Source organism: Enoplosus armatus, chromosome 21 (assembly GCF_043641665.1).
Source record: "Enoplosus armatus isolate fEnoArm2 chromosome 21, fEnoArm2.hap1, whole genome shotgun sequence".
NCBI lineage: Eukaryota > Metazoa > Chordata > Actinopteri > Centrarchiformes > Enoplosidae > Enoplosus > Enoplosus armatus.
In genome coordinates, this window is record NC_092200.1 from 14,839,757 (window position 1) to 14,862,151 (window position 22,395).

Genomic DNA, 22,395 nt, shown 5'->3' on the forward strand with positions numbered 1-22,395 from the left:
TCACTGTTTCTGAACCTTCCTGGTAATTATTCTTGATACAAGGATTAATATCTAATTCAAGGCGTAGGCCTGGACGACTCTTTTGTTATTAACTTTGCTTCAGTGGGGAAACCTTTCAGGATTATTTCAATTCAATGATTACTTTTGGCCTAGCAGCTGATTGCAAACTGTGCTGGTAGGTTTACTCACCACATTGATTTCCTTGCCAATATTGAGGGTAGAGCTCCCAGGACATATGACCCTGCTCTCTCTGCTATACTCTCTGTAAATCTTATTAGAGATGGAAGCTGATGGAAGCTCCTTCCCTGCACGATACTGAGAAGAGCACAAGGTTAAAAGAAGAGGCAAGTTCAACTGAGGTTGAAAATATGTGGTCTTTAATTCTGCCATAAGAGGGAGTAGTGCCCATACACAGTGACAGTAAATAAGTGTGACGATCTTTTTCAGGTGATTCAACAGAGATTTCAACACGACAATTTTACTTTAACTGTAAATCCTAAATTTGCATTGTTTCTGTTCACCATATATCAGTGTGCATTATCCAAATGCATGTCTTTAAGTCTACTTCATTATCAGAGGGTATTACTATCAACAGCTATTTTCATAAAGAATATTTTGAAAATTACTAACAATACACAGACAGACACAAACAAAACTATTGGCAATTTAGAATGCCAATTCTTTGTGACGTGAAACAAACATGCTAACACAGAAAAAGGCCCCAAAAGACGGTCACAAAATGGAGGACCTTCTTGCTGTGAGGCATCAATGCTAACCATTAACACCAAGCAAAAAATACTCTCTACTTTTTATTCATGTAGCTATGCAAATCAGCTCAGCTGACATTAGTCTAAAGGCCATACATCTAGTTAGAGTAAATTGTCCGGGTTAGCTGTCTGGCAGTAAGCTACGTAACTCTGCTAGCTTGCTGGATATCTAGCAGAAGAATATGCAACCATATATAGTATATATAATAACAGGAGTGTGTTCTGCATTTTGTCCTACAGCAGAGGTTACTCAGAATGAACACAGAGAATTATCAACCAACTCTGCCCATCTACACAACTTTTTCACCTCTTTTAGCTCAGTGTTTTGGTTGAAAGGCCTGTATTAACTTTAGAGTCTGAGCTAACGTTACTTTCCTTCACACCTGAAGGCAACTGTCTCCAGCAAAATACCGGATAAACCTTCTGTATGCTTGTTCCTCGGTACCAAAACGACAATGAAACACAGAGACTACCTGGTGAACATAGAGGAGCCTCCCGCAGCTAAAGACCCACATACTTTTCTCCGGAGTTGGTGGAGAGCAGAAAATAAAGCAAAAAAGAAGAGTGAATATTGGACTTACATTTGTCTGGTGGCCATACATGAATGCTGTGTCTGCTCGATGTGTAAGTTGGCAACTGTTTGCTATCACGTAAGCCATAAAAACTGATGTTTTTCTGCCCCCTAGTGGCCCAAAATAGGTTAATGCAGCTGTAATTATAAGTCATACATAACTGAGTAAGAAACAACACCTTTGCATATGGGATATGTCTGTGCACGGTTTTCATAATTGTTAGCCCCAGTTTGTAGTGTATACAACAAAACAAACCAAGGACAGGGTGCAAAATGTGATACACACACACATGCATACACACACCAATTGCTGAGTCAGGTCCCTGTTGGGTGTTAGCTAATGATACCAGCTCATAGTAGATGGATAGCCAGGTGGTGTCTCACTTTAGAGGCGAAGGCCAGCTCGGCCATATTACAAGCACAACAGCGTCGCCATAGCACTGTTTGGCATGCTGCTCGGCCTCTGCACGTTAGTCACATAGAGTCACCCGGGGAATACTTTCTACCTCTACTGATCACCGGCCTGCACCTCCTGGCCCTGAGAAATCAACAGCCAGGATTTATAGATTTACCTTAGATTGGCTGTCCCGCATTTGTACCCCCATAAATACTTTTACAGCTTTGCTAATGCCACTGTTGGGAATAAACAAGGTTACGGCGGACAAGATGAGGCTGAGATTTAGTTGGCAACTCGGACATAGCGCAGGGCAGAGCAATGAGAGAGGAGGTGTAATGTCAGGGAAGGGAGGCAGCAACTCGCATTGGGGATGAGCACTTTATAGCAAAGCAGAGTGTACTTTTACATATCGATACAGGCTTAACAAGCCTGTGCAATAGCTGACAAAAATCTTGCACTCTCACCATTTCCACTGCATAACTTGTGAGGAGAGTTGTCTCCTCTGAAAAAGCTGAACTATTAAGAGCTCAAGTGGAACGACTAGATTATTTTTTTCTGTCACTCTATATGTACCAAATAAATCCCATCCATAAGGCACCCACCGTAAACAAGCTAAATATGCAATTGAGATGAATAAATAAACCTCCTGGCTTAAATAAAAATGATGACCTTGGTCGTAATTCTTATCAAAGACATTATCGATTAATTATTCAAGCGCATTACTTCACTTAAGTTTTAAATGCTACTCATTCAGACAACTTCATGAAACTTGCAAGGTTTAAAAGCATAAAATATGCATGGTCAAGCCATCACTCTCTTCATAATGAATAAGCATACCTTCGAATTGACACATTTGCTCTCGGAAAGACTTGTAAGACTGACGACCATACATTCACTCTGGAGTTGACTAAGCACTGTGTGCCTTCCCACTGTTTGCTCCTTCAAAGTCAGCAAAAGCTCACAGTTAAGTTGGTCCAGGCAGGAGGAAAATTCAATGAGGTTCAATCAATTGTTTATACTGGTTTCAGTTCAAACAGAGGTCAACTACACAGACAAAGTGATTGTTTCAGAGAGAGCTCATGTATATGCCATGAACTAATACATTTACTTGACGAATTGCTTGAATAACCACATAAAGAAAACAATATATGTCTCGGCAGGCCACCAAAGCAGCTGCAAAGCACCACGGTACATTTATGCTCTCATATTACATTTGAGGAGTACAAAAGCATTTCTTGGGAAATCACCTCAAATGAACTGTATTAACGAGTCTCTGATCAGTCTTGAAGGTGCATTTCGGTCAAATTCTGGTGACAGGGTGACTGACACACTGATGGCACGCAGTGAATACAATCATACCTTTCAGTGACCTCATTATCTGTAGGAAACTACTCCTTTCAGGATAACTGTTTATCATTTAAATGTGAGCGTTCACAATGACTTTCTATTTATTGATGTCTGCGTGCGGCAGGAAGGCCCACAGAGTCAAGGGGATTTAAAATGTGTCAAGAAAAATGCACTTTGATTACTCCTCAGCCTGCAGTGTACAGAATGTGACATAATCTATCTACCAGGGGCTGTACTTTTATTTCCACACCAGGTGACTGTGCCGGCTGTAGTCCTGTCCATGAAATGTCTAGACCTCGGTGATCAAGGAATAGTTTATTTTGGATACTATGTTTTTTTGTTGTTGTTTTTTGTTTTGCTGAATGTGTAGCTGGAGCCAGTAGCCGGTTGGCTCAGCTAAGCACAAAGACTAGCAACAGGGGGAAACAACAAGCCTGGCTGTCCAAAGGTAACAAAATCCTCCTACCAGCATCTCGAAAGCTCACTAGCTATATAGCTGTTTCCAGACTTTGTGCTAAGCTAAGCCCTGCTGGCGGAAGCTTCATATTTAGGTGTCAATTGTCTCATCTACCCCAGCTATTTCTTTAAAGGTCCCATATTATTCTCATTTCAGCTCTATATTTTTATTCTGGGAGTAGCTTTGCATGATTCACAGTTCAGAAAAGTCCTTCTTTTTTCTACTGGCCCTTTATGCAGCCCCTCAGTTCACCCTCTGTCTGAAACAAGCCGTTTTAAACAAACTGAACAACCTGAGCAGAGTGCTCAACCTTACGGAAGTCCTGACGGCTCGTTTAAAGACAGTTTCTGAATACGGGCTGTGTGCATTTCTCTGTGGACTGAGCGTTTTGATACGTTCACAGTATTTATACAGCACCTAGACCTGCTTTATAATCAAAAAAGACATGGAAATCTCACTTACTACAATATGGGACCTTTAGCATTCTATGATTATGGTATATGGGATTTCACAAGCACTTACACAAGCAACTACAGATTTTCCCATGCAATAGGCTGTACATTAACACTGATGTCAATCAATCCAAATTGAGACTTGCATATTAACATATACCAAATTTATTGGGTTTTATGAATATACGTATTAAATTCAGGTTTCATGCTGTTCTATTGAAACATTTGATAAAAATGCCAAACACCGGCTCAGTGTCACTGTCCGAATGGGCAACATCAGAAGGGGAAGATAGATGACTACAAGGAGCAGCAAAAAACATCTACAAAGTGTGAATGCTCACTGCAGGTTGGTGGTGTTGATTTATTTACTGTACACACCAGTGGGGGTACATGAAGAGAGCACTGATGGCCGTGGGGGGAAGAGGCAGATGGCAAATTGAGGGTTATTACATCCTGTGCTTTAAAAAAGGAAGGTGCAAAGGCAAGCTGACACATGCACCATCAAACAAGTGCGACAAGATGGAAAACTTAAAGCTATAGGAAACTTGGATTTGCAACTACATGCTGCAGGCGTAAGTTTCGTCTGTGCTTTGCCATCAGCTTCAAGAAAGGCCTTCAACAACTGCCCACCATGTGCATCCCTGCTGTTACTTTATCTTGTGGTTTGTTTTTATTGTTGCAGGTAGCATGGAGATGTAATTTTCACTGCAAGTGAAGCAAAGTGAAACCAAATTGGGGGGGGGGGGTGACCACTAGTGTAAAGTGGACATTTGTTGTACAGTCAGATGTTTAGTTTAAATTTGTCAGTGAAATTGGATTTGGGAGCAGAAGAGAGGAAACACTGTTCTTGGGGTGATGTGTGTCAAGGAAAGAATTGTGCCAAATTTGAACAAGCTATATTACATCTCCACGAGACTGCACTGCTCACCATGATTTGATTGGTAAAAACAAATTGTTTGCTTTAAAACAAAATTGAGCAAAGCCTCTACTCTCCCCTTTTTTCTCTTGGATATGTATGCAAATCAACCCTAACCCAGCCTATCACTCGTTGCAAGTGAACTCTGCTCACTTACATTCATCGCTGAACATTAATTCACTCAGGGAAGGCAACCCATTGGTAACGCAGGTTCAGTGTCAGTTTTAATGTCATCTAACAGCTAGGTCTTCAGTAACGATACTCTGACATTCAGAATGTGTGTATCATTTTTGTACCAAATGCTTTCAAATGTTTCCATTAATGTTTCAGCACAGATTATGCAACTGCAGTTGTTACTTATCTTTAATTCAGGGTCAAAAGTAAGGAGCCTTTGGTTTTGCCCTTTTTTTGGGCTTATTACCAAGACTGACTGAATGTTTGTTTTGGTTTGTTTGTCATTTGCAGTACAGTGCAGTACACCTCACTGAGAAATAATCTGCTTTGTGATAGGGTTAGTATTAGTGCTTGATGTTTCAGTGGCAATAAAATCATAAAGGATGAAAGTACCAAAGCTTTCTACAATAGAAAACCTGTGATGCCTGTTTTAATGGCCTTTTCCAAATTCAAATTGATTCATATCAGACAAATGAGGCCCATTAAGCTGAATGTTAAAAACAGGGATTAAAAACAAAAAATCACATCCATTAGTTGCTTGTATGTGTCGTTGGCACAAACATCAAGTAACAGAAATCAGTCCTTTGCTTAAAATCCTCTGGCTGTGCCTGTGTATGAGCCCAATTACACATTGAACATATTTCACATTTCATTTTATTCTTGAGGTAAATTACATCTCACCGAGTCTTTGAAAACACTGGCTTCACATGTCATCTACTGAAAACAAACACAGGCAGATATGTTGACGAAATGGACCATTGTTTTTTTGTTTGTTTGTTTGTTTTTACATCATCTTCAAAAATCTTCATGAATGCAGCAGAAAAACACTAATTTCATTTCAGCTATCAGACATCATGACAAGCAACAAATGAATTTAAAAGCTTCTGGACACAAAATTAGTAATACTACATTTAATAAATGCTCTTGCTGACCGGCATGATTGATGAAAATACTTTCCTCTTTTGTTTCTTTACCATACTGAGAAAAGCACTTCTTTAATGATAATGATAAACTGCAACCCACCTGATACTGAGACTCTCTGCATACAAGGGAATTTTAAGCTCGGTGATTGGACGTTTCTTGCAAAATGCACCTTGGGGGTCACAGTTAACCACTACCCCAATGCTTTTTATGTACACAGGCTTGTATCTTTTGACTATTTAACAAAGATCTGGACACATATATACACGTATATTTTCTAATGCAGTTGTGAATCTTTTGTACTGATGATTCAACCCGGGAGAGTTTCATGTACGTGTCTGTTTTGGTAGAATCCTCGTTGCTGCTCAGATTGCATGAGAGCTCCCTCCAAGAGCAGAACCTTTTCCGTCAAATCGAACTATAAAACTAATTGCTATACATGTGACAAACCAATGCTTTACCAATACAGCTAAACCCAAAGCAACACAGCGAACAGGCTCATAGCAGCTGTGTCTGCAGCGGCATGGGGAATGGACTGACTGACTGACATAGTGATGTAGCTTGTGGGTGTTTCATTCAAATCCAGCTCCAGTAAAAACAGAAGTGTGCATTGCACCAGGCCCAACAAAACCTTGACGATACCGCACAGAGGCCCACAGGTAAATTCAGACATCAGTGCCGTCATTGTCTGGAGATACCTCATGGCCTGGGGCATGTTGATGTTGCCTTGAGTGCGCCTGGTATTTTCTTTTAACAGTTTAAAAAAAAAGAAAAGATTATGAGTAAACACTCAATTTGTGCAAGTAACACGCAGCATACAGAGTGACCGGAAAAATAGGCCACATGTGCTTACGGGTATCCAACCTACAGCCTACAACCCTGTGTACATGTACCCAGCAATCCATGGGCTCCACCCAGCCAGCAGACAGGCACACCTGGTTGAACCCAAAATAAGAAACATATTATTATGATATCACTTCTGGGTAGCTGCAGTATTAAACAGAGACGTAGCCCGCGCAGAGGAAAGGCAGAACATACATCTTTATCTGCGTCCACTTACAAAAGGTTATCTTTCATATTGCTCAAATGTTACCTGATAAATGTCCTGGTAGCTCTCAATATTTCCACTGCGGGTGGCACATTTGTCATCGTTGCGATGGCGGGTAGAGTAGGGCACAGATGGGAACTCCTCCCTCACGCTGGCGTTGACGTACGAGCTGCGGGTCGAACCAGATGAGCACGTGTGATTGATAACCCCCGCGCGCCTGGATCTTAACCAGGGAGCGGCTGGACTCGTGAGCTGAAACCATTCCAGTAAATCAATGGATTAAAGTTGCTTCTGAAAAGAAATGCTTCTTGCACTTATATTGCATTTAAAGGAGGCACAGATAATTGTTTAATTATGGGGATTTCCCCTCTGGAGGATTTCACTATCACACCCCATTAACCCGCCATTGTTGCATCTGCAGATTAAAGCCCTGTTTATTCAACTAGTAGCTACACAGTAACTATGCTCTCACATGGAGGGTAAATCTAACACTGATTACACAGCAAACAGGCTTTGCATTGAAAGATCTGTATTATAGAGGTGAGAGAGGAGGAATACTTAAGTAAGTCAACAGTTGGTTGTTAAATCAAATCAATTACATGGAGGTTTTTACAGTGCAGTATGCCTTCTGCAAGACGAAACCAACGTTCTTTTAAACACTTTCCCCCTTTTGTCAAATGAACAGGAACATGTGTAACAGCCAAGGCTACATGACAACAGCTGTGATGTTGTCCTTGGTTAGCCACAGAGCATCGTGTACCTTCTGGCTTGTCAGTTAATTCAAAATAGCCTGTGGTATCATTGCTGCTTTCTGAATTATTTCAGGGCAGTGATATCATTCAGATATTCTGAAAAGGGATCCAAAATGGAGCAGTTCCATTTTGAATCTTTAAACCCAGTTAGTTTGAACTAAAATTTGAATGGAAGTTAATGCTGTACTTTTATGAAACTTTTTTTTTTTAATAGCCTGATGCCCTGTTATTTCACATTTTGAGAGTGCCCATAGGATGAGAATGTTCTTGCACTGGCTGCAGTGTGTGCAGCTGTCATGTTTGTGTTCCACAATAAAACCTCTCTATAAGTTACTACTGTAGGTGTAGCTCCATCGCTCCTATTTTAGGAAAACACATACCAGCATAGTTTGTCTGAGTCAAACCAGACCACATTTGGACAGCTGTTCACCACAGCAATTTCATGTTTTTTCCCTCTTTGGATGTCTTAAAGATCAGACGTAAACTTTAAGTCAGCTGTGATTGACACGCACCCAAGTACCCTCCCAGTATTGCTTCCACAAAAAGAGGACAAAAACCAATTTGATTTCCAAATCTTCAGTTATGATGGCTGTTGAGGGGGAGAAGTTGACCCTCCAAGGTTTACTCTCTATAATCACACAGATGGGGCCGGCCAGGGATAGTAAAGGTAAGCTAACCAAGCCCCAGCAATTTCCCAGACTGCAGTCTGTTTGGTTTGTTTGCTGTCTCTTCAGGACTGTGTTTTCTTCACTGTGCTGACAGCCTACCATCTGCTGCAAAAACAATCTAGATCTCATATAGCTTCCTCCAGTCTGTATTTCCTCGGCTGTCAGGAGTTTAAGTTTGGGACTTAAGATAATCAGTTATGATAGTTTGACTGAAGTGTACCCACAAATGGTGGCATATGTTTGAGGCTGTGATTGGAAGGAAACATGACAAAAGTTATTTTAATAAAATATGTTTTATTTAGTAATAAAAAGAAGAAGATGACATCTGAGGACCATCACCTGAAATTCAGTCAAACAAGGTAGAGAAGTTTAAGTTTAAAATAGCACAGGTTTACAGAGTCTACACTGAAAGTATTTCAGAGAACAGATACAATAAACTACAGAAACACAGCATGGTACTCTGTCCTTTTCAATTTAGACTACAATACAGGTCGAGTTTTCTTTTGTTTTTTTCCAAAGGATATGCCAGAATAAGGATACAAATGGTTCTGCTGGGCCACAATATCAAGCCTTGGCATCTTGAATAAATAAAGTGTAAACACAAATGTAAAAGAAAAACACCATTACAAAGGATATTAAGGCTACTTGTTACAGTACAGATACACTATGACATAATGAAACATCTGTATCGATTTTAACATTCTCCTTCCACAGACCACCAAATGCTCCGGCGTCTCGCTCACCTGTTGAGTTCATCGTTGTCTCGGTCCTCTCTTGGGATCTGTGTTATCTTGTTTTGGTCTTGCAGATCTGGCAAATTGCTGTGAGCTTATAGTTAAGGTCTGTACGCAGCAAACATTTTCATTAAAACGGGTAAAGGTTTATTCTCACCTGATAAAGCATTTTCTTTTTCAGGGAAGGACTTTTAGCTTCTTTTAAGTAAGTCAAAGTCAACAAATCTCATTTATCTGGTCCCATTACCAAATTTCTATACTATAACACTATAATTGTATTTTTAATAAGAAATGTATACCTTTCTTTCTACAAATGTTATTCACCAATAATACAGAAAATATACACCAAAAACCGCAACCTCTTGGAAAAGCAGTTTTTCAGCTTTAGGCACAGGTTCACAGACTGATCAGTGATATCATACATATTGTCATGTTTTAATCCCAGAGTTGTAGGCAGCAGCTTTAAGCCACAGGGGCCTTCTTGCTTGTGACACTTGCTGCCTCATATGAATTTAATTTGAGAAAAGGTCGCAGCTGTTTGCTCATAAATGCCAGAAGACAACTGGCCAAAAATGGACCTTATAAGAGCTCTTGCTTTGCTGAGGTTGGCTCACTTACTCCGTGACTGCTGCCGTCATTCACATAGATTGATAAATTGTTTGCCGAAGTGAGGTTAAATAAAGGGGGAGGAGCCAGATGTGCGAAAGGCCGTCACTGTAATGCCGTCTGTTAATAATCTAGCATTTCGTGCAGGTTTTTCTTCCAGCTCACTAATTTTAGTAGCAGGCTGTTTGAGAATTCTCTGGCAAGTGCCATACTGCAGTCTCAGGCTAGCACTGAAAAAATCATTATAGGGAATCTAAACTGGGACCGGCTGTCCTCTGCCTATGACTGCTTAAAAAGACATCTGCACCAGGATGAACCTTACACGACTCCAAATAGAATAAAACCCTAAAACACCTGATAAACACATGAGTTCTATTTGCAGAAGTCTTAAAGAAATAACCATCATTAACAAATAGTCCTTTTGTATTTAGGGTTGGCACAATGCAGAAAATACTTTTGCTGGTACCGGTACTGGTTTGACACAGTAGTCAAAGCTTACTGTGCAACAACAGCAAAAAACATATAAATAAACAAACCACAAATATACACAAAAAAAAGAGAAAGAAAAATCTTGGCTAGCTGCTGCACATCATCATTATAATCCTCATGACTTTCAGGAAATCCAACCCCACGTTTGATACTATTTATGGTTGGCATTTTCTTCTGCAATAGCCATTTAATGTATTTGCATTACCTCGCTATATAGTAGTTTTTATGGGTAGTGGTGGAGTCCGCCATTCCTGCGCTGGATTCAGATTTCCTCTCCTGAGTGAGGGACTCACTGGAAACAATGCAAGCGTGTAATTCAGCGCAAGTTTATTTAATTGATAAACCATCTTAGGGCTCCTATATCAAGCAGCTTGTGCATCCAACACACAAGGCCTAAAAATCTATAAACCTCCACTCAACACACTCGAATTTCAAGCTTCCAAACCACCTCTTAAATGGCTGAACGGTGACTAAATGACAACTCTGCACTGGGTTTTGATATAATCGAACACAGGAGTTGTCGCAGATGGAACTTCAGTCTAAGCTCCAGCACTGCCACCTTACGTGGAACACAGCTACATGCAGGACATCTTCAAGCAAATTACATTGCAGACTTCACTGTCCACTCTTTGAACTCAAAAACTAATATGCTGTCGCCAAGCTAATTGGTTATGGGATGCACATTAAAACGGCATCACATCCAATAGCCTTGTTCCATTAGACAAGTTCAAAAGTTGATGTGCAATTATCAGTGTTGAGCTGAGGAAGAGCAGGTGGTGGTTCAGGGCTGCCAGAAATTAGTCCGCATCCTCCTGAAGGCACGGAGGACCAAAGCCAACACCACATCTGTGACGGGAGGTGTCCACTTAATAATCATCACACACCACCTCTTACCTGCCCCTTTTTGTATGTTCAGTGACATTTGATCCTGTGCATTGCTATATTCCAGCTTTAAATGTTTTTCCTTTTCTTAATTGGTCACGTTTCCCATATACTGTAATATCTCTATCTCCTAAATTCTCAATGTAAAATGTAATTGTGAAAATATTGCACAAGTAAAATGAACTGATATTTATATACATATCTGTGCCCAACTCTACTCACCAAATAACCAAACCCTATCTAATAAACATATAACCTGGATTTCAACTCCTTAAAATCATTGTCCTTGTGTCATCTTGCGAGAGGGGATAAAAGGATACAACGACGAGGGGTTTGTCATAGAGAACGTAGCCGTTGGTTTCCCGCAGGGCTTTCTCTGCACTCTGCTCACTGGGGAGTCCTACGAAGGCCTGCCCTTTCATCCGCCCCTCCTTCATTAACACAATGTCAAACCTGAGGGGGGGAAAAACAAAGCAGGGACACATCATTATCACTCGAGGCAACATCATACTGTAGCTACTCAGTGAGGAAAATGTTATCTGCTTCTGTAACCACATGAAACAGTGGCTGTCTATCATGTGTCACTGAGACCTGAGAAGTGTTATAGTGCATCTAGCGTTCAGTACAGGACGTGCAGTTTGGTACTAAAGTAAGGACCAAATAACAGCAGTTAACATTACACCGTGGAAATCAAATAGCGTAAATTAATAAGTGCAGTCTCCCCCCAGAAAGCTTAGGCAGTGTGTTGGCTGTTGTCAGTTCCACTATGCCAAGCCTAAAAATGCGTCCACACCTCTGCCCACAGACTGACCCTCAAACAGGAAAAAAGGCCACAATTTAGAAAGGACAAACTCTTTCTCCGGCAGAGTTGCATCTTCCCGTTTATCACCTACATCTGTGTTCAGAGTCCAGCTCCCTCTACTCAACATAAGCTCAGTTTGATGACTCAGGTGGAATATTTATTTGAAGTACTGCTGATGCACAAACATAAAGTGTCCCTCGCGATCTCTACGTCAGGTTAGATACTTATTAATAACACAACACACAGTCAGCATGAATTACTAAAAACTCTCGAGGGAAAGTGACAAATTGCTGGAGTCAAAAATAGCTCACGGAGGTGAGATGGAGTGAAGTGACACGCAATAAGAAATCAAGTCAAGATCATCCGGATTGCTGTTTACATACATGTTTCTCTCGGCCTCTGACAGGGGGTCGATGTATCTCCCGTAGATGTACTTCAGGTCCTGGAAGACAAATGGTGAAAACAGTCAACATGACTTATGCAGAGGTCATTTGGGGATTTACATCTCATTGCAAAAATGTAACATTTAATAATACAGAATTCTGGTGACATAAAATGGTCTGAAGCAATGAAAATAAGCATCACATCCTGTGAACCAAACAAACACACATAAGTGGGTCAAGTGCTATAAATGCACCTACTTTCTCTTCCACCTGCTTTGCAATATTCTTCACGTACAGTCTGCAGGTTGGCTCGCCCGGTTCATAACTTTTAAACACAGACATCCTTTTTATCTCTGTTTTTAAAAGAGAGAAGAGGAGAGAAGGGAAAAAAAGAAGCGTGATTCAAGGTGCATTTCAAAAACAGGTACAAAGGATCACAGATCTGCCTATTCCTACATAAAGGTAAATTCAAAGTCATCGCAATACCATCAACTCCATCTTTTACTTAAGACAGGCTGGACTGGAGAACTAGGCTAAGACACGCGCTGAGACATTAAAGCAATCATTATATGTTTGATCCCAACACCTGCCAGCCAGTTCATTTTAGATATGACTTGGACGTATCATATCTCAGCTGGTGTGAACTGTATTTGAATAGAAAACATGGCTGAACTTTCAGAGTTAGAGGGAGGAAGGACAAAGAATTACGTTTAACTCACTAAGTAAACTATGGCAGCAGAAACAATTCTGGTCTGAAATTGAGAATGTGGAGGTTATTTAGGAACCCCAGATTTGGATTTTTTCCATATGTACACGTCCAGCTCAGTGCTTCTGTTTGTTGTTAGATTCACATTATAAAAATACAACTATCCTTTCAGAGGTGAAATGTAAGAGCCCAAGCATTCAAACAGGATTTGTTTTCATAAAAATGCTGCTCCAACTGTAACTGCAATTAATACTTTTCTAACATAGTGTAAATACTAATATTAATAGATAAATATGAATACATAAATATTTAAAGAGATCTTTCCAATGTTTGCATTAGAGATGGAATGCTCCACAACTAGTCGTTAACTTTGTATTTGGTGCTGGCTGGGTTTATTTGGTGCTGGCTGGGTTTATTCAAGATTGTTTTTGCTGAAAACAGCTGCTTGAGTCTGAAAATGGCACTGATGAGAGGGAAGCTGATCCAGAACAGTTCAGTTGTGGCAAAACCAAGACAATGAGCTGAAAGATGCTCCTATGCTCTGTGAGGCTGAGGGGAACAAGAGTTGGGCAATATTTCTCTGCGTGTTTGTCACTATGAGCAACCTCATGCATATTAAACACAGTCACTGGATCCATTGTTAATATAGAAATATTGATTAGTGCAGCTTAAACTTGTGACAGAAAGTGCAGCGCAGTTTCATCCTCTTCAAGTTGTGGCTGTATTTCAAAGCCATTCTATTGACAATCAGAGGAACTGACTGACAATCTCAATCCAATATTGACCAACAATATCAGTAATGTTGGTTTGGACCCAGATTCAGATGACATTATATCAAGAAAAATGCTCCAGTGTGGATTACATTACTCCACTTGGTTCTGCGATCCTTCCTGAATACGGCTTCAAGTAACAATCCACAATAGCTTTTGGGTTTGGTGACACCTCTGGTGAAGTGGTCACTGCTTTGATGTTTTGCACTCAACATCGGGCACTGTCCCAACGTAAGGAGACACAGGCAGCAGCTAATTACCAACAGCAGAATTTCCACAGGAAAAGAAAAACAACTATTCTCCATCTCTCCTCTTTCCTTTTCATTTTGGGGTGATTTTAATCTTCGACAGGTAATGCTGATGTTAAACGTTTTAGCACAAGCTCCTCTTCCTCCATCGGTTCCGTTTGTCGAGTTAGATTTCCTGCAGTTGGCACTTTTCCCTTTTTGTTCAGCCATGATGGCTCTCTCTCTGCTCACACTAACTGCCAAACGTTTCTAATATGCATTTCAAACAAATCACTGTTGCCATTCTTCTTGCAGCACTTCTTCTACAAATAATGGGATTTGTGAGAGGGAAGAAGACTGTTATAGCCGCTGAAACCGTAAAATGCAAAAGCGTTGTACAGTATCAACCTGCAATGCACTGCACCAACACAAAACATTTGCTTACATGAAAACAATATTATACACACTTGGAACGTCTGGAACTTTTATTCCTTCCTGCTTTTTTAATGTTTTGTTCAAGTCTAAGGTCTATTTTTTTGGTTTCGCTGTCTCTAATCACCAGTTTAAGACCAGCTCTGTTGGTCAGGGCAATGATATCACTTTCCTGATACTAACACTCTTGTCTTTAGGGTGGGAGTAAATGGAAGCAGAGTAAACCCACACAAAAATGGGGGAAACATGCTAAGTGCACACAGAATGACCCCAGTTGTTCAGTGCAAACCGCTGTGCTGTGTAAAAAGGTCATGTTTACCATCTCTAGACAGCCGTCCTTTCTCCAGCTCCTTCCTGGAGATGACACCCGAGGTGAGATCCTGCTCCTCGTCGCTGCGCTCCTCTTGCTGTTGGGACGCCTGGGCGCTGGGGTAAAGCTTCCCAAAACCCTCAGCCTCTGCCACCTCCTGGCTGCTGCTGCTGGGGGCCAGCTCCCTCTCGTCCACTTCTGAAGGGACACAGACTATGTTAAAGGGTATTTCATATTATGTGCCACCAAATTGGATGCTGCTGCATTGCTTTATGACACAAAACAGGAAGAGGACACTCACCCTCCAGCGCAAATACATATGGACGTTTTCAGAGTGTCTAACAATAGCAGATGGTGAAATAATCACTTCCATAATGTTTATTCTCTTCAGTAAACCAAACAAGCTCGGGATGGCAGAGTGGAAGCAAATCCTCTTGGTCACAATTAGTTTAACATATTAATGTTTAAAATGTCACAGCGTGGCATCATTATAAACTGATCGAGTGGATAATACTGAGTTCTTTGTCAGAGTTTTATATGATAAATGCAGAAATAACATTTAAGTGAAAGAAGAGTGCGGCACATTCAGTCTGTCACATAAACAACTACAATCAAATCAAAATCTGTTCCCGTTTTGCAAACATGAGTTTGAAAGGCAGTGGGAAGGATAACTCTGGCAGGCCTTTGAGCAGCACATGCACGCAGACACACACACACACACACACACACACACACACACACACACACACACACACACACACACACACACACACACACACACACACACACACACACACACACACACACACACACACACACACACACACGTTGTAGATGGAATTACTAAGGGCAGTGAGCCTGTACAAATCCGAGGAGGGGAAGAAAAAAAAGAAAAGAAGCTTGTCATCCACATAAGGTATATGTGTGTGCACTGGAGCAGGAAGTGTTGGGGAGCTTTTCTGATACACTCTCGGCAGAGAACTAGATCACTGCATTCAAAATTATCCTCCTCCTTATCTGTCCCCCACCTCCCCTTTTCATTTAAATAGCTTATTTATCGGATCCCACAACCCCCCCCCCTCCCCTCCCCTTCCCCAAAACAAGACTAATCCAAAAAGCCACCTGTCATAGTTTATCTTTCCCCTGCCTTTAGGAAATCTTTTGTGTTTGACTTTGAGATCTATTTTACTTCTCAGGGGCTTGCCAGGGAGTGAAGTTGTAGCTAGAGAGAAGAGAGATAAGGCAAACAGGGAACAGCACAGCTGACAAGAAACACAGAGTGTGCCCCCAATGACATTTCCTCATACAGATAATGGGAAGACCTTTTTGGTGCGAGTTTCAGCTGTGATATACTGCTGGGTAACACTTGGCTCTGACTTCACCGATGGTAAGGGCTTTAACTTATGTCAATAGGAGTATCAAAGTGCCTCCTGCTTCAATGTGATAATAAACATGATGTATAGTAAAAAGCAAATCCTTACAGTGACTTTCTTGCTCAAAAGAGAGCAGGCAGTGCACTGCTTATACAGATTCCCCCGATGTGTGTGCAGACTGTCGTACTGGTCTGATTTTAACTAGCACTTCTGCGTTACTTACTAATATGCACTGACACTACGTTTCTTCCCAAGATGCAATTATCAGTGGTTTAATCAATTAGTCGATTGACAGAAAAGTTATTTTCAGCCATTTTGATAATCGAATAAACATTTAATTCTTCAAGTCGAAATCCCAAATATTTGTTGCTTGTTACATGTTTTATATCATTGTAAATCTTAGGGAAATAGAGTGCTGGCTGGACAAACTAAGACATTTGAAGGCACTCCCTTGATACTTTGACATTTAATAATATATCTCTCTTTACAAAGACTACAAACATCCCAGATCTCATTGATGGGGCAGACCTGATTTGACATCACCTGTGGTTTACTCCTAGCAAAGTGACATCATATAACTTAAAAGAAAACTTTTTACTCAAGATCAGGACTAAAATGATCAGTCGATTAATTAGTCAATAACCAGAAAAAAACCCAATTTTGATCATTTTCTAATTTCAAGCACAGCTGCTAAATATTCACTCATTCAAGTGTGAGCAGTTCATTGTAAATTGAATACTTGTAAAGGGAAGCAGAGCCCTTACCTCTGCCCTCATCATCAGGCTGCTCTGGCCCACGTCCTTCCACCATGGCTGCCACCTCCGGAACCGAAATGTGGAATTCGATTTTCCTCTGGCCGGTGGGGTGGGGCTGCTCAAACACATCGGAAGGCTGCAGCACTGGCGCACTGAGGATGACAGAGACAATCACCACTCTAAAAAAACACAGCCTCTAAAAAGTGCCCAATAAAACATGGCTCCTGCACAGCTTAAGGGTTTGGATATTTTGTTCTGGTCAACCAGAGAGATTTCCCAGTCTGCAAACATGCAGCCAGGAGACACTGAGGTGTGTGTGTATTTATAGTTTATAAAAACAGAGTTTGTGGTCTGTCATTAAGGGAGTGTGTGTGCGTGTGTGTGCTGCTCAGTCAATACGTTTCTGAGCCACACAAGGCTGTCTTCAGGAAGACATATTGTCTGGAGGTTTTTGTCCTCCTTTTTTAGCTGCCTATGAAAATGCCCGTCTCCAGATGAGCTGTGGGTGAGGACTGTGACATGCATGAGTGCCTCTGGTGTACCTCTGAGAGTCTGGTGTGGGAGCATAGAGTAGATCCTTGATCTTGGGCTTCTTTCTCTTTGAAGCTGTTTTTGGTCTCAGGGGTCTCTTGCATGCTTGGTTGACCAGCCCCATCAGACGAACAATCCTGAAATAAAGCAAGCATGGGGAATAAGGGGAAGAATGTCTACCTTGGACAAAAAAAAAACAACTGCCCACCCATTGGAGTTTAAAAGACATTTCCGTTCGAGCCACTTGTGTTTCGAGAAACATTATTACTTCTGAATGATGGTTATCTGCTCCTCACCTCTCCTTGTCTTCGTCGTCCTCGCTCTCGTACTCTGATTCTTCTTCGCTGGACAGCTCCATCTCCTCCTCTGGTAGAGGGGGGTAGGCGGGAGGGAAGGGAGGAGGCATGGGGATGGGCGGCGCGGGAGGCAGGAACTCAAACTGCAGGAAACAAAACAACGTGGCTAAGCTTACAAATGCCTCTGAGGCCAACTGACTGAGTTCATGAGCGCCGTCTTTGCTAAGGTACCTGGTTAGCAAGGGTCAATTTATAAGTATTAAAGCACATGTTTACTATCACAGCAGGGGTTGGGGTTGACATTAGGTTTAAATTAGATCACAGTATTTTGAGACTTATGCAAAGGGTTCAAATATTACCGAGACCAATAATAACAGATGACTGATAAGAAATATAGCTTATAGGGCTGTAACTGACGATCATTTTCATTATCGATGATGATTATTTTGCTGGGAAATAGTGAGAAATCAAGAGAGGCCAAGAGGCCAATGTGACATCTTCATGTAAGACAAAGAAGAGCAGTAAAGAGATAACAACAAGCTAATTTGGACATTTTTGAAATATATTTTAAATGATTAATCAATACTTAATATACTGTAGGTATTTTTTGCTTTAACTGGCATATTGAACCTCCGTTCAAACAGAGCGTTATCCATCTCCTCACAATTTCATATTCACACATCATGCCAGAAGACAAGCTCGTCCACCATCTGCCCTCACTGTCAGGGCTTTCTGTGTACTTTCACATTGTCCTAATGCTCACACATATGCTTCTGTACGGAGGAAAACTGAATTTCTATTTTGACATTTAATCTTTTGCAAAACATCTACACTTTAAAATGATTTCAGTAAAAGGAAGAGGCTACAGTCACCATGAAGCCAGAGTGCTACTAAATCAATAAGCCGCTGATTGTTGAGGGTCCTCTAAATCTGGGAGCTGGTTAACCTCATTAGTGGAGCTCCTTCCTTGTACACAACACATGTTCTCTCCATCTACAAACTATTCAGGCCATGAGCCTGTTCCTCTTCATCCAACACTAATGTATACAAGCTCACCATGGGGGGTCTGGTTGTGACTGGGCCAAAGGGACATGGTAAATTCATCTTGTTCATCAGATGTAGCACCTGTATAATTGGAGATATGAGTATTAGAACAGTGATAGTTGTATCTAAAGATTCATACCGAGAGCTGGGTGGGAGCAGGTAATATAAATATACTGCTGCTCTCAAACAGGCAGCCTGTAACTCGGGCTCCATATGTAAAGCAGATTGCCAGGCTTCTGCATTTGCATTTAAAATACAAGGATCAAGGTGAGATTGAGGCTGAAGTGAGATACCAGAGGTGAGGCTGAGCGTGGAAGCAGCTTCTCTGCAACACACTAGCACCACCAAGACACCAACGCTGGAAGTAGCAGCAAGGAGGAATCCAGGCAGCTTGGCTCCCAGGGAAATGTTAAACCCATAACTCATGCCTCCCACTTACAGTTTATTATTAATACTTGCTCCCCAAATTGAAATTTAAAAGGCAAATGTTTGCTGTTTGATCTTTAAGAGGTTGGATGCAGTTCAAAAACCTCTGGGACACTTCTTCCAGAATCATATTTCCATTTTACAATATGGATCGGGAAGGCTAGAAACGCTGTCACATTTGCATTTTTTTTGTACAAATTCCCACGTTCCAAAAAAAAGGGTAGGTGTGAATACAGGGACAGCATGAAATGATACAAAAATACAAACACATACACACAGATGACCAACATCTGCATATCAAAGACGTGCAGGTGGTGGATGAAAAACTAAATGATATAAAAGAAGGTGTATTTACTCACTTGAACATAAAACTTCGGAACGCTGATGAGGGCGTGTGTTATATTTGTCAGAACACCATTAGAAGGTGGGGGGTATAAATATTTCAAGGTGGGATTCAATTGAAATTTCAACCTGTAGGAGAGAGGGTGAGAGGAAACGACAAAATTACTTAACAGCTGTGTAGCTGACACGCTTCATTTAACATCTAACAAAATATGTCAAAATAATGGAGACGTGAATACGTTTCCCAGCCGAGGCAGCTTATTGTTTAGATGACAAGAACTCCGCCAACAAAATGTGACATCCGGCCATTAGGGGACACTGGGAACAGCATGCCATGTCAGCACCGGGGCTTGTCCTCAAGTAATAATAACTTTTACAAGCCGAGACTCGGCATGGCATCAGAGGGCAAATCTAAATCTACTCAGGCCTCATAAAGACTTACTACAGTGGACAGTGTAAGTTATTTCGTCTGCCACATGGAATAGTCAAAACTATTAGTCAGAGGTCAGTGAGTTAAATGTACTAAATATAAAACTGCCTAAATTGTATCTACATTTGATAACTGTGTAATAATGCTTGGGAGAATACACACATTTTCTCTACAAAACAAACAAACATGTTGTTAGGGATCATAAAAAGGAGCGTTAACGGACAAAAACATAAATGAAACAGTCTGAAACATATACAGTCTATCTTAGCCTCGGCTGTAGTCATAGTCTATTTTACCGTCTACTTTTTTCAGACAATGACAGAGGATTTTATCCACATCACCCTCAAACAACTTACTTAACACTAATACCAGCATTAACAGACGTAGTTACAGCTTCCATTGTTGTCCACTTACTGCTGGAAATGCTGGGTGGCCTCAACAAGAGGTTGGATACATTAGCAGAGTTCCTGCAGTACTTCAATACAGTTTACACAATAACCACACTTTTAACAGGACGAGGAAAACCAGTTTTCTTTTCCAAAAACTGCCATACCTTACATTTTAGGGCTGGAGAGCACTGAAAAATATAATAAGGTGACCTGGCCTTTGCTGTCCAGGCGCCTTAGCCCATTGGGGGATGTCAGGCAGGCAAACTCAGTGTCCTCTTTGAAATCTCTTTTTCTTAACGGATGGTATTTGTTGTAACCATTTAAATTATTTTATCTGGTTTTATACCTTATGTTTTGGATCTGATTGACTTTTATTATTGTTTTATTATAGAACAAGACAGACAGTCAGTGTTGGAGCGAGAGGTATCAAAGAACACCTGGTCCCACCAACTGTCTAGGCGCTCAGTGGCGGCCTGACCATCTAATTGGACACGAGGCCGCTGACAGCTCCTGACAAATGCTTGTCCAGGTTTACTGTCAGCCAGCCTCCAGGCAGCCTCTACACACCTCAACTGACAACACTTTGACCAGGTTTGGAGCACATGTGTCATACATGCATATTTAATTGTATACGGTGTCATTTGGGTGGGTGCTGACTTGCACACTCCAAGTAATAGGAGATAGGGCCTGTTACCAAATTGCAGAACGTAATATAATAATAGTATTTTTTTTACCTCACAGTGCAAGAACAAATACAAGAATTCAACATGATGTCTTCAGTAAAATGCACTTAAGGACGACGTAGTAACCCACCTGCTGTGTATAACAGCTAATTTCGGAAATCTAAGAAATCATAAAAACACAATGCCTCATCCCATTCAGCGTAGAGTACATCAATATTTCACACCAACGCTACCAAAAGCTGCTGAAGGGCACACATTCAAGACTCACCCAAGGCTAGGAGCAATGCCAGTCTCTATGAGGGGAATATCTGGCTGTTTGGCCTCCTGTTTCTTCTGCTCTACCCTCGCATGTTTACCGCTGTAGAAAAAAAAAAGTGTTACAGAAATTATTCAACTGCAGCTTCCAGCCTTGATCATGAATTGGATGGCTGTTTTCGGGCTCCATCTCACAGAGAGGTTAACAGCCCATACATTTAAGTACAGCAGTATATTTTCTGATTACTACCAACAGTGTGCTGACCAACAGTATTTCTTTATTCATGTGATTCAAGCAACTTACCTGTCTGACACTGGTGGGTCCTTTAATACTGTCACATGATCTTGGCCTTTTGCAAACTCCGCAACAAGTGTACGATCAAGAACCTCTAACTGATGGAGCCTGCTAAGAGCCTAAAACAGATGTGATGGGGATTCATACAAGACAGATTAAGATCAAATAAGATTATAATTGTATTGCTTATATTGCTCTAACTTAACGCAAGCAAGGCTTTCTAGAATGTCATAAAAATTACTAAACACCACATGAATAACTCACTTTTGCTGCAGACTTCTCACTTCTAAAGGTTGCAAAGGCTGCATGTTTCTGTGTGGATAGAAAGGCCTGGTCAGAATGGACAGCAGCTCAGATACATTTCAAGAGGTAAAGGCTCACCTGGGGTCAGTGAGGCGCAACCTACCAAACGGCCCGAGTTCGAGAAGACCCTGACCGTCTCAGCTCCAAAATAAGTTAAGAGGTCCCTTTTCTCGTCCTGGCTGAGCTCAGCCGGTAAGTGGCGGATAAGCAGTGTTTTACTGCCATGTGTTTGCACAGGGTCCTCATCCTTCTCCATTTCCCTGTTGGACACAGCAGGCAGATAGATGTCACAGTTACACAACACAGAAAGAAAGACTAGAACCAGTCAGCAAGTTCAATCCTCCTCACTGTCACCAGTTCAGTGACTACTGGCATAATATTAAAAATACTGAGCAGAAATATAGAATTCTCTGTCAACAACAATCCTGCAGTAACTACTAACCTTATCCTATCCCATGTTTA

At 41.2% G+C, this 22,395-nt stretch overlaps 1 protein-coding gene across 2 annotated transcripts; it reads right to left on the reverse strand.

Moving 5' to 3' along the window:
- Positions 1-8,744: 8,744 nt before the first annotated feature.
- On the reverse strand, positions 8,745-22,189 carry rnpc3 (RNA-binding region (RNP1, RRM) containing 3). 2 transcript variants are annotated; one of them, XM_070928311.1, is made up of 15 exons: positions 22,037-22,189; positions 21,895-21,942; positions 21,640-21,749; positions 21,349-21,438; positions 19,596-19,707; positions 18,823-18,891; positions 17,767-17,909; positions 17,482-17,607; positions 16,949-17,091; positions 14,821-15,009; positions 12,625-12,719; positions 12,367-12,425; positions 11,502-11,634; positions 9,214-9,291; positions 8,745-8,809 (listed from the first exon to the last, which is right to left on the reverse strand). In XM_070928311.1, exons 1-14 carry the CDS (start codon positions 22,187-22,189, stop codon positions 9,223-9,225), a joined length of 1,539 nt encoding a protein of 512 aa, XP_070784412.1. In that variant the 3' UTR covers positions 8,745-8,809; positions 9,214-9,222. The 2 variants fall into 2 exon arrangements, with proteins under 2 accessions (XP_070784412.1, XP_070784411.1); XM_070928310.1 differs by lacking the exon at positions 8,745-8,809 and adding an exon at positions 8,816-9,048.
- Between the last annotated feature and the right edge of the window lie 206 nt (positions 22,190-22,395).